The sequence below is a fragment of the Rana temporaria genome, chromosome 1 (assembly GCF_905171775.1).
Source record: "Rana temporaria chromosome 1, aRanTem1.1, whole genome shotgun sequence".
In the NCBI taxonomy this organism is placed as follows: Eukaryota; Metazoa; Chordata; class Amphibia; order Anura; family Ranidae; genus Rana; species Rana temporaria.
In genome coordinates, this window is record NC_053489.1 from 656927405 (window position 1) to 656944873 (window position 17469).

Consider the following 17469-nt stretch of genomic DNA (forward strand, 5'->3'; position numbering starts at 1 on the left):
TTAGAGGAGGGAAGGCGTAAATCAGGTGATATTGACCCCAGGGAGCCACCAACGCGTCTGACGCGTCTGCCCACGGGTCCCTTGACCTGGCCACAAACCGTGGTACCTTCCGATTGAGACGGGACGCCAGAAGGTCCACGTCTGGAGTGCCCCATTTTTGGCACAGGATCTGAAACACCTCCGGGTGGAGAGACCACTCCCCTTGATCCAGAGTCGTGCGACTTAGGAAGTCGGCTTGCCAATTCAGAACTCCCGGAATGTATACCGCCGACAGGGCCGAAACGAACCTTTCGGCCCACCGAAGTATGTGAGCGACCTCCGTCGCCGCGGCCGAGCTCCTTGTGCCGCCCTGATGATTGACGTACGCCACGGCCGTGGCGTTGTCGGACTGGATCCCGACAGGATGGCCCTGCAGCTCTAGGGACCACCTGACAAGGCACAGCTTGATCGCTCGGAGCTCCAGGATATTGATCGGCAGGCGGAACTCCTCCCGAGTCCAGCGCCCCTGGGCTGACTGGGTGCCCCAGACGCCCCCCCAGCCGAAGAGGCTGGCGTCCGTCATGACCACTGTCCAGCGGCACGGAAGAAAAGACTTCCCGGACCGAAGCACCGGAGAAGTCAGCCACCATGCCAGGGAAGATTTGGTCAGATGGCTCAACCGAATCCGGCGATCCAGAGAAGATGGGACCCTGTCCCATCGTGACAGAATCTCCTTCTGTAGTACCCTGGTGTGGAATTGGGCATATGGAACCGCCTCGAAGGAGGCCACCATCAGACCCAGAACCCGCATGCAGAAGTGAAGAGATGACCACTTCTGGGTCGACAAATGTCTCACTGCAGATTGCAGGGTCCGCAGTTTTTCCGATGGGAGGAACACTTTTGCCTCCCCCCGAATCCAAAACCAGCCCCAGGTGTTCCAGCCTCTGGGACGGAACCAACACTGATTTTGTGAGATTCAGAAGCCAGCCGAACTCCTGCAGAGTCCGACACGTGATGGACACGTCCTCCTCTAACTCTGAGCCTGAAGAAGCTCTCAGGAGAAGGTCGTCCAGGTATCCCACGATAGCGATCCCTCGCTGCCTTAGCAAGGCCAGGATCGGGGTGAACACCCGTGGTGCCGACGCCAGCCCGAACGGGAGGGCCACGAATTGATAGTGGTCCTCCCCGATCGCAAAGCGCAGATACCTTTGGTGGCTTGTGCAAACGGGGACATGCAGGTATGCGTCCATGATGTCCAAGGACGCCATGAAGTCCCCCTGGTGGAGGGCCGCTATGATAGAACGGACCGACTCCATCCTGAATCGCTGCACCTTGACAAAGGAGTTGAGGGCCTTTAGGTCCAGGACAGGGCGAACCCCTCCCTTCTTGGGGACCACGAACAGATTGGAGTAGAACCCCCGAAACCGTTCCAGCGAGGGGACCGGCACAACCACCCCCCTGTCCAGAAGATCCTGGACAGCCCCGGACAGGGCTAGCCGACGATCCGGAGGAAGCTGGAGGTTGGATGGAAAAAATCTGTTTGGGGGACAAGAAAGGAACTCTATCTTGTACCCCGAGGCGACCACCTCGCAAACCCAACGGTCGGTCAGAAGAGAATTCCACCGATCCGCAAAGTCGTGAAGCCGTCCCCCCACCCGAGACCCGGGCGGGGGCAGACCTTCATGCGGAAGCAGGCTTGTCCGCAGGCTTGTTTGGTTTGTTGAACCAGGGGCGCTTACGCCCGGCAGCAGGGGCTTTTGCACCTTGCGGACCTTTCCCAGCCGCGCTGGGCGCACGAAAAAACCGCTTAGGGGTAGTAAAAGTAGGACCTTGCTTGCGGCGAGGTTCCTTACCCTTCCCCGACTGAGGGAGCAAGGAGCTCTTACCTCCAGTGGCATCCTTAATGATGTCATCCAGGGATGCCCCAAAAAGCCGTCCGCCCTTAAAGGGCAAATCTACCAAGGCCTTTTTTGAGGACTGGTCAGCCGACCAGCACTTCAGCCATATAAGGCGGCGCAGAACCACTGCGTAGACAGAAGCCCTGGAAAGCAAAGGAATCGAATCCATAGCCGCCTCACAGAGAAACTTCTGACCCTGAATCAACTGTTCAGCCAGGATCCTAGAGGACTCGGAAGCACCTTGGACCTCCAGCTCCTGCAGCAGGAGCTTCGCCCTTTCAGTTAGCGTCTGAGCAACCAGGGCTCCGGCCAGAGCCGGCCTCACCGCCGAACCCACCACCGTGAATAGGGAGCGGGCCACGGCCTCCACTCTCCTATCAGTGGGGTCCTTGAAAGCAGGAGCCCCCTCCACAGGCAACGTAGTAGCCTTACTCAGTCTGGACACAGGAGGGTCCACCGACGGAGGAGTGACCCACTTTTTTAAAAAGTCCTCCTCCAGGGGGTAACGGGTAGCAAAGTTTTAGGAACAGTAAAAACCTTTTGCGGTGTATCCCATTCCTTATATAACATATTGTCTAAATAAGGAACACAGGGGAATACCTTAGCGGTACGCGGTGGTTTGCGGAATCCAAAAGGGACTGACACCGCTGGTGTCTCCGCCACATCCTCTAAATGAAGAGTCTCACATACCGCAGTAATAAGAGCTCCAACAAATTCCTTGTCAGCAGACTCCGCAGCAGAGTCATCCTCGCTGTCCATGTGGGTTAAGCCCGCATCCTCTGACACGACAGAACCAGAAGCAGCAACAGCGTTATCAGATTCTGCGTCAGAGATATCCCCAGAAACAGCCTCCGGGGGGGGGGGGGGGGGGGGGCGCTTTTTACCCCCCAACCGAGCACTGGCAGCTTCAAACCTGGTGAGAAAAGACTCCAGGACAGCCGACACCGACTCAACAGATGTGGCAGGGGAAGGGGCGCTAAGGGTTAATTCCGGCATTGTGAGGAATGAGGGGCCTGATTCAGGCTCCATATTGCAGCTGCCGTGTCATCCCTACTGCCAAAGGCAGGAAAAAAGTCCCCCACAGGTCACCTCCCGGGCCGCTAGAGCACAGTATGGGGCCCCCTGAGACTCACCACCCCCCTGGTACAGCGCGGTCTGTGAAGGCAAGTGTGTGCTGAGGAGAAGCTGCAGCGCTGCGTCTGTCCCCTCAGAGGATTTGCGGTCTTTTTCCCCGCCGAAACGGCCACTAGAGGCCGAACTAGTGCTGAAAACGGCGCCGGCCACAAGAAAATGGCCGCCGAATAATACAAGCGCGGCTCCGGCAAAATGGCCGCCATGACGCAGTATTAAAAAGACAGTGTACCCAAAAAAGACAGTACACCAAAACAGCACACACAAAAATGCCCAGAATGTCCACCACAGACCCCTGCAGCGACACAGAACAGCCCCAGCCATACCACGAGTGAAAAAAATGAGCCCCAGAGAAAAAAAAACCCTGCACAGCCGTCACCCAAAGGGGAAAGAAGGGAAGGAATAAGGGAGAGAGGAAAGCAGGGAAAAACCCTCAGTCGACCTCCCAAGGGAACACATTCCAGCCAGACCACTTACCTGAGTAAGGGGCCACTACTTACCTGTCCTGCGACTACCCGGCTGGAGGTATCCCAGACAGAACCAACGTCCGCGAACGGCATGGTTGTCAGCCAGACACACTGTGACAAGGCCATAGAGACCGGTCATATGTGTGCCCTAGAACCGAAGTTCCCCGGCCGCCCCTGGAGCAACGGGGCCTGTCATGGACGTCCCAAAGCGGAGCTGAGGGCCGGCACACGCTCGAAGGCCGAACCTGGGGGGACTACAAGGGTCGAGGACCCAGCCTGTCACCCAGTCGGCTGTTGATAGAAGAATTGCAGGATTCAAAAAAATAAATAAATAAATAAAAAAGCGAGGAAAAAAACTCGCAAGATGCAAAAAAATTTTGCAAGAAAAAAACTCCAGAGTCCAGGACTCCAGAGAGAGCCTGACTCTCCTGACGGTTAGACAGAAACAAACTGAAGCTGCTAGAGCAGAGTGTGGGTTATGCCTGGGGGAGCCACGCCCCCTGGGAGGAGCGGCATGAAGGAAAGTTTTTAACACCTTAAGTGCTGTAAGAATTCTGCCTAAATCTCCTGGTAGGAAGAAGCATAACCCTAAGGTCAAAGGATGCTGTGTCCGTCTATGAACGAAAGAGAAAAATAAGATTTTTTTTTTTAAAGCACCCAGTCCCGACGAGCTCACGCGCAGAAGCGAACGCATACGTGAGTAGCACCCGCATATGAAATCGGTGTTCAAACCACACATGTGAGGTATCGCCGCGATCGTTAGAGCGAGAGCAATAATTCTAGCCCTAGACCTCCTCTGTAACTCAAAAGATGCAACCTATAGAATTTTTTAAACGTCGCCTATAGAGATTTTTAAGGGTAAAAGTTTGACGCCATTCCATGAGTGGGCACAATTTTGAAGCGTGACATGTTGGGTATCAATTTACTCGGCGTAACATTATCTTTCACAATATAAAAAAAATTGGACTAACTTTACTGTTGTCTTATTTATTTTTTTCAAAAAAAGTGCGTTTACAAGACTGCTGCGCAAATACGTTGTGACAAAAAGTATTGCAATGACCGCCATTTTATTCTCTAGGGTGTTAGGAAAAAAAATTATAATGTTTGGGGGTTCCAAGTAATTTTCTAGCAAAAAAAATTGTTTTTAACTTGTAAACACAGGCCCAGATTCTCGTAGAATCGTGCAAAACTGGGCGGGCGTAACGTATCTGATTTACTTTACGCCGCCGCAAGTAAATTTTTACATTTCGACGCGGGAACGACGGCCATATTTAACATTGCCTACACCTCATATACCCAGGGGCAACTTTACGCCGGGACAAGCCTAACGTAAACGTCGTAACTTCACTGCGTCGGCCGTGCGTACGTTCGGGAATTCGCGTATCTAGCCAATTTGCAGACTCGACGGGGAAAACGACGGAGGCGACACCTAGCGACCAAAAAAAATAATTGCATTTAAGATCCGACGGCGTAAGAGCCTTACGCCTGTGGGATCTAATGCTTATCTATGCGTAACTGATTCTAAGAATCAGTCGCATAGATACGACGGCCAAGATTAGGACTTACGACGGCGTACATGGTGTTGCGCCGTCGTAAGCCCTTTGAGAATCTGGGCCACAGAGTCTGAAAAAAGTGGTTAATAACATTTAAAGCAAGCTGCCTGTGCTGGGAAGAGGTCATATATGTGGCAGCTTCCCACACAGTGCTGTATCCCCGGCCTCATTTAGCAGTCCTCTGGAAGATTATCCGGCAGAAAGCTAAGGCCCTGGTCATATCTGGTGTTTTAGGCAATCGCAGCGATTCTGCCCCTGGTCCCAAATCGCATTTAAATAGTGGCAAAAGTCACAAAGTGTGTTTGGGGTTCCTGTATTCATCATCTGCTTTCCACTAATTGCCATGTAAATACATAGGCCCAGATTCACATACACTATATTTATGCCGGCGTAGCGTATCGAATATACGCTACGCCGATGTAGCGCGGAGAGGCAAGCACAGTATTCACAAAGCACTTGCCTTTAAATCTGCGCTGGGTTCCTTCGGCGTAAGACGTCGTAATTGGAAGTGGGCGTGAGCCATGCTAATGAGGCGTGACCCCATGTAAATGAAGGGCCGAGCGCCATCAAGTTAAGAATAACGAACGGCGCATGCGCCGTCCCCCAGTGCGCATGCTCAGAATCACGTCGGGACGAATGCCTAAGATACGTAGAATCACTGCCTAGGACGTGAACGTAACCTACGCCCAGCCCTATTCACGTAGCACTACGTAAACGACGTACAATACGACGGCTGTTCCCTGGTCCATACCTTTGCATGAGTTGCGCCTCCTATATGGGGAATAACTTTACGCCGGACGTACGACTTACGCAAACTGCGTATATTATGCGCCGGGCGCAAGTACGTTCGTGAATCGACATATCTCACTCATTTACATTTTCAAATCATAAATCAATGGGAGCGCCCCTTGCGGCCAGCGTAAATATGCGCCCACGATACGACGGCGTAGGAAACTTACGTCGGTCGGATGAAGCCTATTTTCAGGCGTATCTAGTTCTGTGGGCACGGCGCACAGATACGACGGCGCATATTTACACTTACTCTGCGTATCTCGAGATACGTCGGCGTAAGTGCTTTGTGAATCCGGGCCAATGGATATAAAACAGTAAACACAAGACCTCAATCATACAGAACACACTAATCTCCTACATACAACAACTTACCTGGAAACTTGACTCTCCCAACTATATGGTAAATGTTACCACGGAAGGGGAAAGGTTTAATGGAGGACTTTATGGCTGCAGAAAGAAGGAGGAGGATGTAAAGAACGCATCAAACAATGTAACAATTTATTTAGAAAAACAGAACTGTGAGAGCCGGTTCACGCTGGGGCGACTTTGGGGACGACTCGGCAAGGCGATCTCAAGACGACTTGCAAAATGACTTCTGTATTGAAGTCAATGCAAGTCGCCCCGAGTCGCCCCCAAAGTCGTACAAGTACCTTTTTCTAAGTCGGAGCGACTTGAGTCGCTCCTATTAGAATGGTTCCATTGATTAGAGCGGAGCGCGACTTGTCAGGCGGCTGAGTCGCCCAACGAGTTGCCCCAGTGTGAACTGGCTCTGAACATTTAGTAACATAAAATGAGCATTAAAAGGAGAAGTACAACCAAAGCTCGTTTGGCTGTTCTTCTCTTCTCTTGTGGATCACAAGAGTGCAGTTCTTTTTCCCCTCCTGTGACCCATTTTAATAACACAGAGTGGGGCTGAAGCCCGCTGTCAGCTGACGTCACAGAGCCTGTACAGGCTCGGGAAGGATCGCGATCGATGGTTGTGATCCTCCCATATGCCTGGACCAACACCCGGCTCAGCCTCTCAGCGAGAGGCTGAGAGCCTGAGCCGGTGTTCTATCGAAAAATGCCTACAATGGGACTGCGCATGCGCAGTACCAAACATCACTCAAACTGATATGTTGGTCAGCTCGCGTGGCGTCAACAGAGCACATGTGCAGATCGTCGGAGGCATTATCCAACGCTATGCAAACAGCGGGGGAACGTAGTTGTCAGATTAAGCCCTGCTGTTGCGGTGCTGGTCGCGGGTGTGTTTAACGACGGGTTCTGTGCGTCTTGCAACACGCCCTTAGACACAGGCAAAACCCGCCCTTCAGCACACGGAAAACCCGGCCCGCAACAGGGAGACACAGTCTAACAAGTACATTGTCCCTCCGCTGTTTGCCTAGATTTGATTACTGGCCTCTGAGTACTGTCTCTCGTCCAAAAATGCCTCCGACGATCTGTGCATGCGCTGTGTTTTGACGTTAAACCCGCTGATCAACATATCAGTGGGAGTGGCGCCCGGTACTTTGCATGCACAGGCCTTATTTTTCCACAGAGGGCATTTCTTGATAGAACACCGGCTGCTCCCAGCCCCTACACAGCCCAGTGCTCCAGTCACCATGGGGAACCAGAGCAGAGAGCTGGTGACTGACAGTCAGCAGCTCTCTGCTCGCGGAGCTGTGAGAACCGAGTAATCAGCAGTGTTTGATCGCTCAGTTCTCAGTGTTAGAGCCGGTGGGGTATAGATGCAGCATTGGACTGATGCTGCATCCACCTAAGTAAGTATGATTCTAACAAAAAAGGAAATCAATCCTATACTTCGCTTTTAAAATAAAACCTCACTGAACTGTGTTGCTGATGGCACTGTGAAGAAATTCACCTTCGGGCTGCATTCACACTACAGCGTTTTGAATCGCAGGCAGATTTGCTGCGGATCTGTTTGCGATTTAACAGCGTTGAGGTGTGAATGACACAACTTGGGACTCACATTCGAGATGCCATTCATTTGAAATGACACTCCACATAACGGGTCTGCCGCAATTGTCACGCTGCAATTGCGGCAACCAACTTCGCAGGACACACGTCACCCCAAAGTAGCTCCTGAGCTATCTTTGGGCGACATGCGTCACCGGGATGCGGGTTGCCGCACGTCTTATTGTGCGATGCGCAATTTTGGGTGGCAGTCAAATGAATGGTATCTCAACTGTGAGTCCCGCGTTTCGTCATTCACACCTCAAATAATCGTAAGAGTCCATTCACACCAATGCGCAACAATAGTACCCTGACACACCTTCCCAGCACTTGTGTGCCAGGGTGGCAAAACACTAACCTGCGTTGCAGTGTGCGTCTGAAAATGCAGAATGTGTGATTTGTGGTCTACTGTAATGCAGAGTCAAACTGCATGGGCTTCTGCAACGCATGTTAATGCACAGCAGTGGACAAAACTGATAGAAATTGGCGCTAAAACTTTAAGTTTAATTTAGTTGCTCGGCTTATTTTGCTCCCCCTCTCAGCAGCGACTTGGCAGCCTGACAGCCTCCTAATGTAAACACAGAGCAGGGGGCACAAAAAGTGTTCTGGCAGACTTCTACTCACTAATTTGCTTATACAGTGGAACCTCGGATTGCGAGTAACACGGTTAATGAGCGTTTCGCAATACAAGCAATTATTTAAAAAAAATCCCGACTCTGTTTGCGAGTGTTGTCTCTCAATACGAGCAGGATTCAAGCCTCTGCGGTGCGCAGTACCGCATTTGGCCAGAGGTGCGGAGGCGCCGGTGACACTCGGAGCAATTTGGAAACACTTAGAAACACTTTGGGCCAGATCCACAAAAACCCGGCGCAACGTAACTTTTTCAATTTAAGTTACACCGCCGGAAAATTTCTACCTAAGTGCCCGATCCACAAAGCACTTACCTAGAAATTTTCGGCTGTGTAACTTAAATTCGTCCGGCGCAAGGCGTTCCTAATTTAATGGGGCGAGTCCCATTTAAATTAGGCGCGCTCCCGCTCCGGACGTACTGCGCATGCTCCCGACGTCATTTTCCCGACGTGCTTTGCGCGTTTTTTACGTTGCGCCGGGTTTTGAGAATCGCGATGGGCGTAAAAAAAAATACGAGTTGCGGCGGGAAAAAAAAAAAATTGAAAAAAAAAAAAAACAGCGACGCGGGATAGAAGGGTCTACTTTTACAAGGCCTAAACAGTTTAGGCCTTGTAAAAGCAGCCCTAATATTGCGACGGCAAACTAATACTTACGGAGAAAAAACGAAACGTAAAAGCTTTGTGGATCTCCGTAAGTGCTAATTTGCATACCCGAAGCGGCATTCCGACGAGAAATGCCCCCAGCGGCGGCTGCGGTACTGCATCCTAAGATCCGACAGTGTAAGTCCCTTACACATGTCGGATCTTCTGCCCAACTATGGAAAACTGATTCTGTGGATCAGTTCCAAAGATAGAAACAGGGATACGCAGGCGGAACAGCAGATCCGCCTGCGTATCTCTTTTGAGGATCTGGCCCTTAGTTCCCGAATGTTTCCCAGTCTCCCCGGCGCCCCCCACCTCTGGCCACATATGGTATTGCATGCAAAAGAAGTAAATGTGGAATGAATTATCTTGGTTTCCATTGACTTCTATGGGGAAACTCTCTTTGATATGCAAGTGCTTTGGATTACAAGCATTCTCCTGGATTATGCGCGTAATCCGAGGTTCCACTGTATCTTTGATACGTCTTTCCCAAAGATACGATATCAGAATATAGAATCAGCATTAAAAGCACATGTAGAGCTTACCTTTACATCTGGTCATGAATCGAGCCTTTTCCAGCGGTTGGCTGAACCACACACTGATACGATCCATCTTCGGGGACAGAGGTCCCGCTAAATACCGACCGTCATACCTAAACAAGAAAGCATTTACCAGAAATCCAGTGAGCTCCTACCTTCCTGTAGTCTCCAACTTATCAACATGGGGACAAGGTGCTTTGGGAGCGGGGGGTTGTTAGAGAGCCCCCCATGCCCTGAAGCACCCTCACCCCATGTTAAGGGCATGCAGCATGGTATGGTTCGGGGGGGGCACTCCCTCACCCCCCCTTTTTCTGGTCTGCCACGCTGCACTCTCAGATAAGGGTCTGGTATGGATATGGAGGGGGACCCCATTTTTTTTTTTATTTGCCATGGGGGTTTCCCTTAAAATTCATTCCAAACCCATAAGGGCCTGGTATTGATTTGGGAGGGTTGTTGGGAAAATGAGCCCCCCGCGACGTTTTTTTTTTTCTGGATCAGGTGTTCAAAACTGATCTGATGTGCGATTCAGATGCATTCCCATAGAAGGCAATGAGCCTGGAATTTGCATCTGACCCGTGCCACAGTGCTCAGAAAACACACAGGACTCTGCAGCGATGGTGAAAATTCACTGTGAATTTGCACCATCGCTGCAGCGTACGTATGTGAACCGGCTCCATAGAAAGCTGTTTTAATTCACAATATGCGATTCGGATGTGGTTCAAAATGCATCCAATTTGCATATATGTGAACGGAGCCTTCAAGAAATTCACCTTCTATATTTTTATTTACCATCAGCACCGAGAGCGATAGAAAATTCAAAAATGTTGGTCCCCAGAACAGGAATAGAGGGGAAATCTAGGACACCAGCGATGTAACCTTGGAGGGATCTCTTCCCACTTCCTCTTTTGGCTCTGGGACAGGAAGTAAAGCGAAATCTTCCCAATGGGACAGAGATGGGAAAAAAAAAATCTGACAGGGGTTATAACCCTCCCCTTAGACCCCTTTCACACTAAGGCGCTATAATGCCAAAAATAGCGCCTGCACAGCGCCCTGAAAGAACCGTTCCTTTCACACTGGAGCGCTGCGCTGGCAGGATGCTAACAAAAGTCCTGCAAGCAGCATCTTTGAGGCGCTGTAGGAGCAGTGTTATACACCGCTCCCAAAGCGCTACTGCCCATTGAAATCAATGGGCAGAGCCGCGGAACCGCCGGCAAAGCGCCGCTTTCCTTGCGGTTTTAACCCTTTCTCAGCCGCTAGCGGGGGTTAAAACCTCCCCACTAGCGGCGGTAAAGCGCCACTAAATATGGCGGCGCCTTACCGGCGCGCACCAACTGCCCCAGCCTTAAAGGGCTCTTACTCTATAAAAAAAAAAAGGATTTTTGTACTCACCGTAAAATCCATTTCTCTGAGTTCATAGACAGACACAGCCTTCATTGACCTTAGGATTATGCTTCTTCCTCTCCTGGTAGGAAGAAGCATAACCCTAAGGTCAATGAAGGCTGTGTCCGTCTATGAACGAAAGAGAAAAAAGGATTTTTGTACTCACCGTAAAATCCATTTCTCTGAGTTCATAGACGGACACAGCCTTCATTGACCTTAGGGTTATGCTTCTTCCTACCAGGAGAGGAAGAAGCATAACCCTAAGGTCAATCAAGGCTGTGTCCGTCTATGAACGAAAGAGAAATTAGTTCTACTTGCAACATATAGTAGTTGTTGGGGAACATTGCAAATAAATATTAGTACTACAGTGGAACCTCGGATTGCAAGTAACGCGGTTAACAAGCGTTTTGCAATACAAGCACTGTAATGAAAAAAATCTTAACTTGTTTTGCGAGTGTTGTCTCGCAAAACCAGCAGGATTCAGGCCAAAGAAGTGTGCAGTACTGTGTTTGGCCTAGGGTCGGTGGGGGGTTGGGTGTGCTAGAGCCAAACGGCGCCGTTCGGAAATGCACGGAAAGGCCCGAGGACAGCTCGTCTGACCTTGGCAAACCTTGGAAAGGCACGGGAACGGAGTGTTTCCGAGGTGTCCCTCGGGCCTTTCCGGACGTTTCCGAGGCTCTCCGGCGCCCCCCACCTCAGGCCACATGCGGCATTGCATGCCATTGAAGTCAATGCGGAACAAACTATTTTAGTTTCCAATGACTTCAATGGGGAAACTCGCTTTGTTATGCAAGTACTTTGGATTATGAACATAATCCGAGGTTCCACTGTGCTAAGAGTGTAAAAAAGGTGCAAAAATGGTATAAAAAATTAAAGTGATAACAATGGAGGTTCCCTTTAAAATACTCCAGGGTTCAGTTTGTCTCTTAGAGCCCATTCACACCTAGGCGTTTTGTCGCCTGTAGCGCGACGCTCACAAACGCCAGAGGGACCAAAATACATGAAAGTCTATGGGGATGGTTCACATCTGAACGCTGATGCGCCTGACGCCCATCGCCTGTAGCCAAAAAAAGTTCCGGACCCTTTTTTGTCGCGCGTATCGGGCGGTTTAGGCGTATTTGAGCGTTCCCATTTCCCATAGAAAGTAATGGAAACGGTCGATTCAAGCGACTTGCGCGACAACGGGCGTTTGCTACGGGCGTTTCGTCGCTTTAATCAATAGAACTTGTCGCCCATGCAGAAGATTAAAAAAATCTACCAACATAGCAACAAGTGATGAAAAGATGATAGTTTTTCCTATTGGCTAAAATAAAAAAACGTCAAAGTACAAAAACGTCGGACAACGCTGTATGCAAATGCGCAAATAAGCATGAATACGCGCGACAAAACGCCGAAAAAAACGCCGAACGACCGACGCTCAGGTGTGAATGCAGCCTTAGGGCTGCATTCACACGACCGTGGCATTGCTTTTGCTGCTGTGGGCTTGGTTTTGTGGGGGAGGGGGGGCGGGTGTGGATCCACTCATGTCCCCTCTCACCCTGATCTCCCCCCTTTTTTATTTTTCTCTTCCCTTGTCTTTACCCCCCTCCCTAGGAACTTCCTTGTTTCCCTCCACCCCCCCCCCCCCCTTTGTTTTTGTTTTTTACATTTCTTCTCTTTTTTCTCTTCTTTTCTCTCTTTCTCTTCTTCTTTCTGTCCTTCTCGCTCTCTGAGGGTGCCCTTCCTCGGTTTCATGCTATGTTATGATACGTTGCATTTTGGCTTTTGACCACAGACGTTCTGGTGCTCCTTCCCCCCCCTCCCTGGGGACTCAGGGGGGTGGGGGGGGGGAGAATAGAGAGTGTGATCCTCCACCCCGTTATGCTACTTTTGTACCTCACTCTCCGATTGTGGTCTCTTACTGTCTTAAGTCTAAAATCTTATGTCGTATCCTGGTTTTGGTACCTGTCATGTTTCTTTATTTGTACACGATCTTATGTCGTTTCTTTGACATGTATGTTTTGCTGTTCTATTCTGAATAAAGAATTTATGGGGGAAAAAAGAAAATACTCCAGGGAATCAGCCAGGATGCAGTGAATTCCACCTGTTAATGATTCCATAGTATGAGTGATGATCCTACCCACTAGGGTGGCCACCATAGACATTTAGGCCCAGATTCTCAAAAGAGATACGACGGCGTATCTCCTGATATCTCCTGAGGATCCATCCGCTGGAATTGATCCGCGGACCGGCTCCAGCGGATAGATCCCCTGGTGTGTACAATCCAGCGGATCTGTTTCCGCGGATTTTTATCCCCTGGGATGGATTTCCAGCGGATAAAAATTTTAAGACATGCTTTCAAATCTATCCGCTTGAATCCATCCCAACGGATTGATCCGCTGGTCTGTACAGACTCACCGGATCAATGCGTCCGAATCGATCCCCCGCATGCGTCGTAATGATTCGACGCATGCGTGGAATTCCTTATATGACAGCGTCGCGCACGTCGCCGCGTCATCATCGCGGCGACGGCGCGACACGTCATCGCGATGGGATTTCGGCGCGGATTACGATCCGATGGTGAGTACACTCCATCGGATCAAAATCCTCGCAAATCCCGGTGGACCGTATCCGCGGATAAATCCTCTCGTGTGTACTAGGCCTTAGATCCGACAGGTGTAAGTGACTTACACCGTCGGATCTTAGGCGGCAATTCTAGGCCGGCCGCTAGGTGGCGATTCCATTGCGGTCGGCGTAGAATATGCAAATGACTAGTTACGCCGATTCACGAACGTCCGCTTTTCCCGTCGCTCTAAATTTACGTTGTTTCCGTAGAGATAAGTCGCGTAAAACTAAAGCTGCCCTCTAGGTGGTCTAGCCAATGTTAAGTTCCCGCGTCGAAATTTGAAATTTCACGTTGTTTGCGTAAGTCGTCCGTGAATGGCGCTGGACGCCATTTACGCTAACGTCGAAACCAATGACGTCCTTGCGACGTCATTTAGCGCAATGCACGTCGGGAAATTTTAGGGACGGAGCATGCGCAGTACGTTCGGCGTGGGAACGCGCCAAATTTAAATCGCCCCTGCCCCATTTGAATTAGGCGGGCTTGACCCGGGCGGATTTACGCTACGCCGCCGCAAGTTTACAGGTAAGTGCTTTGTGAATCAAGCACTTACGCTGTAAACTTGCGGCGGTGCAACGTAAATGGGTTACGTTACGCCGCCGCAGCGTAACGCATTTCTATGTGAATCTGGCCCTTTATTGCTTGGTGCTTTACATGAAGACTGTCTACCCAGCACAGCAATCAGTACCAGTCTATCATAATGGGGTCAGCCAGAGAACGGATCAGAAGGGAAGGTCTGATCTGTCATTAGAATAATATCGCACTATTCCGATTTCCATTCACTTACCAGCCCGGGTACATCAAATATCGAGTTCTCAACATTTGAGGGTTTGAAAAGCTGCTTTCAGAAAGGACCAGCTCAATGTCCTCGTTTCTGCAGAGGAAAGAAAGAGGCAGAAAAAAAGTCACTTTTTATTTAAATCTTCGACAACTAATGCAAGAAAACGGTGGGCGTAAAGTGACCGGCGCCCTCTATTGTCACTCTAAGGGAGATTTAATGAGCAGGAAAACGCATGATGGGGCGCCAAGGGCATCTGTACCATAATGAGCATTAAAACAGCCGAAAATGATACACTAAAATCTAAACTAAAAGCAACGTTTTAAGTGAACTCCATGCTACTGCGCCACAATAAGGAGTGACGATTAGAAGAAGACCTCTTGGTCGGAATGCTCCTCACCTGGTGATCACACCTTTCTCAGCCAAGATGAAGGCAGTGCCAGGATTCACCGTCCGCAGTAGTTTCTGCAGGAGGACCAGGGACGGGTGTCTCTGCTCACAGGTCAGCCTGGTTAGCGCTATAGCGCCCACAATCCCTGCAATATGGAAGATCAGATTAGAGGTCTTTGGGATAGATAGTGGCCTTAATTTGAACCAATTTATTACAATGCCATTTAACCAAACATCTATTTAAAGCGGAGTTCCGGCCACAATTTCACTTTTTAAATATAAATACCCCTGTAATACACAAGCATAATGTATTCTAGTAAAGTTAGTCTGTAAACTAAGGTCCGTTTTGTTAGGTTGTTACAGCATTTAGACACTTTATAAAATAGAAATTGACTGGGGCCATCTTAAGTGTGGGCATCATGAAGCCAGACTGTATGACTTCCTGGATTTCAGCCTTGCAGATCTCGCACATGCTCAGGGCTGCACAAGCAGTGTCAGATCAGGTTTCAGCACCTGTGCTGTCCAAGTCACATGATTCTTTGAGACTGGGGAGTGCACAGACTCCTGGAAAGTTACACCCACTACATTCCCAGGAGTCTGTGCGGTGTAGGTTAGGAAGCATTAAGCACCTAGGTGCAGGAAGTGGGAAGATTAACTATTCTACCTAGCAACAACACTTTGAAGGCATCAAAAAAAAATGTTTTTCCCGTAAAGGACTAATGACATTTTTTTAAAACTACTGATGTAATGTTATATTTATGGGTGGAACTCCACTTTAACCCCTTCCATAAAGGGCATTTTCACCCCCTTCCTGCCCAGACCAATTTTTAGTTTTCAGCGCTGTTGCACTTTGAATGACAATTGCGCGGTCATGCAACACTGTACCCAAATGAAATCTTTATGTTTTTTTACCCCCCACAAATAGAGCTTTCGTTTGGTGGTATTTGATCACCTCTGCGGTTTTTATTTTTTTGCGCTATAAACAAAAAAGAGCGTCAATTTTGAAAAATTACACAATTTCTTTTACTTTTTGAATTTAATAAATATCATAATTTTTTTTTTTTTTTTTTAAATTTTCCTCAGTTTACATATTCTACATATTTTTGAAAAAAAAAAAATCGCAATAAGCGCAATTGATCGGTTTGCGCAAAAGTTCTAGCGTCTACAAAATAGGGAATAGAATTATGGCATTTTTATTTTTTTACTAGTAATGGTGGCGATCAGCGATTTTTGACGTGACCGTGACATTGCGGTGGACACATCGGACACGTTTTTGGGACCATTCACATTTATACAGAGATTAGTGCTATAAAACTGCACTGTGTAAATGTGACTGGCAGGGAAGGGGTTAACACTAGGGGTCGCTGAAGGGGTTAATATGTCCCCTAAAGTGTGTTCTAACTGTAGGGGGGAGGGGACTCACAAGGGGAGGAGAACGATGTGTGTTCCTCTGTACTGGGAACACACATCGGTCTCCTCACCTCTGACAGGAGGTGGATCTGTGTGTTTACTCACACAGATCCATGGTCCTGCCGTGATCACCGGCAATCGCGGGTGCCCAGCGGACATCTCGGCCGCCGGGCACGCGTGCCGGGTCACGGGCGCGCCCTAGATTGCTGGGAAGAAAGGAAGTCATATGACGTCCACCCGGATCGAGGGAGGGTTCCTGCCAACGTCATTTTACAATGGCCCGCTAAGGAAGAGGTTAAAGGGGTTGTAAAGGTAAAAAAAAATCCCTAAATAGCTTCCTTTACCTTAGTGCAGTCCTCCTTCACTTACCTCATCCTTCCATTTTGCTTTTAAATGTCCTTATTTCTTCTGAGAAATCCTCACTTCCTGTTCTTCTGTCTGTAACTCCACACAGTAATGCAAGGCTTTCTCCCTGGTGTGGAGAAAGCCTCTTGAGGGGGCGAGCAGGAGAGTCAGGAAGCCCACTAACATACAGTTCCTTTCTCTATCTGAAAATTAGAGAGTGTCATGACTCTCCTGCTCGCCCCCTCCCTCCTCAAGAGGCTTTCTCCACACCAGGGAGAAAGCCTCGCATTACTGTGTGGAGTTGCAGACAGAAAAACAGGAAGTGAGGATTTCTCAGAAGAAATAAGGACATTTAAAAGCAAAATGGAAGGATGAGGTAAGTGAAGGAGGACTGCACTAAGGTAAAGGAAACTATTTAGGAAAATTTTTTTTACCTTTACAACCCCTTTAATCGCTCATCTAATAAAAGGACATCTACATTTTGGATGGGATTTTCAAATTTTCTCCAAAATACTATATCATGATGATCATCTTGCATGCAGAAATTAGTATGTGCGCCCCCTAGGGGTTAGTTGTATATCAAGTAGTGAAAAGAGCATCCTTGCCAAATGACTGCTGGAAGAAAATCAGTTACAGCCATAGGTGTGCGCAGCCTATAGCATCGCGGTGTGCACCCCACAACTCAAACACGCGTGTGCATGTGTATGTTCGCGTAATATTAACACACTCTTATAAATAATCGTACATTTTTTTTTTAAATGTATTAAAACATTGACGGTGTTAGTAGGGCAGCGGTTGGTGTTAGTGGGCCAGATTCATAAAAGAGATACGACGGCGTATCTCCTGATACGCCGTCGTATATCTCTGAGATACGATTGTCGTATCTATGCGCCTGATTCATAGAATCAGTTACGCATAGATAGCCCTAAGATCCGACAGGTGTAACTGTGTTACACCGTCGGATCTTAGGCTGCAATTCTA

The 17469-nt window shown here is 49.1% G+C and overlaps 1 protein-coding gene across 1 annotated transcript in view; it reads right to left on the minus strand.

Moving 5' to 3' along the window:
* DNAAF9 (dynein axonemal assembly factor 9) overlaps nt 1-17469 on the minus strand; it is a 225723-nt gene that overhangs the window by 33034 nt on the left and 175220 nt on the right. Inside the window, exons 30-33 of the mRNA XM_040335514.1 lie at nt 14744-14879; nt 14353-14439; nt 9590-9696; nt 6193-6267 (exon numbers count right to left, since the gene is read on the minus strand). Of these exons, the coding sequence (XP_040191448.1) occupies nt 6193-6267; nt 9590-9696; nt 14353-14439; nt 14744-14879 (405 nt within the window). The remainder of the gene's footprint in view (nt 1-6192; nt 6268-9589; nt 9697-14352; nt 14440-14743; nt 14880-17469) is intronic.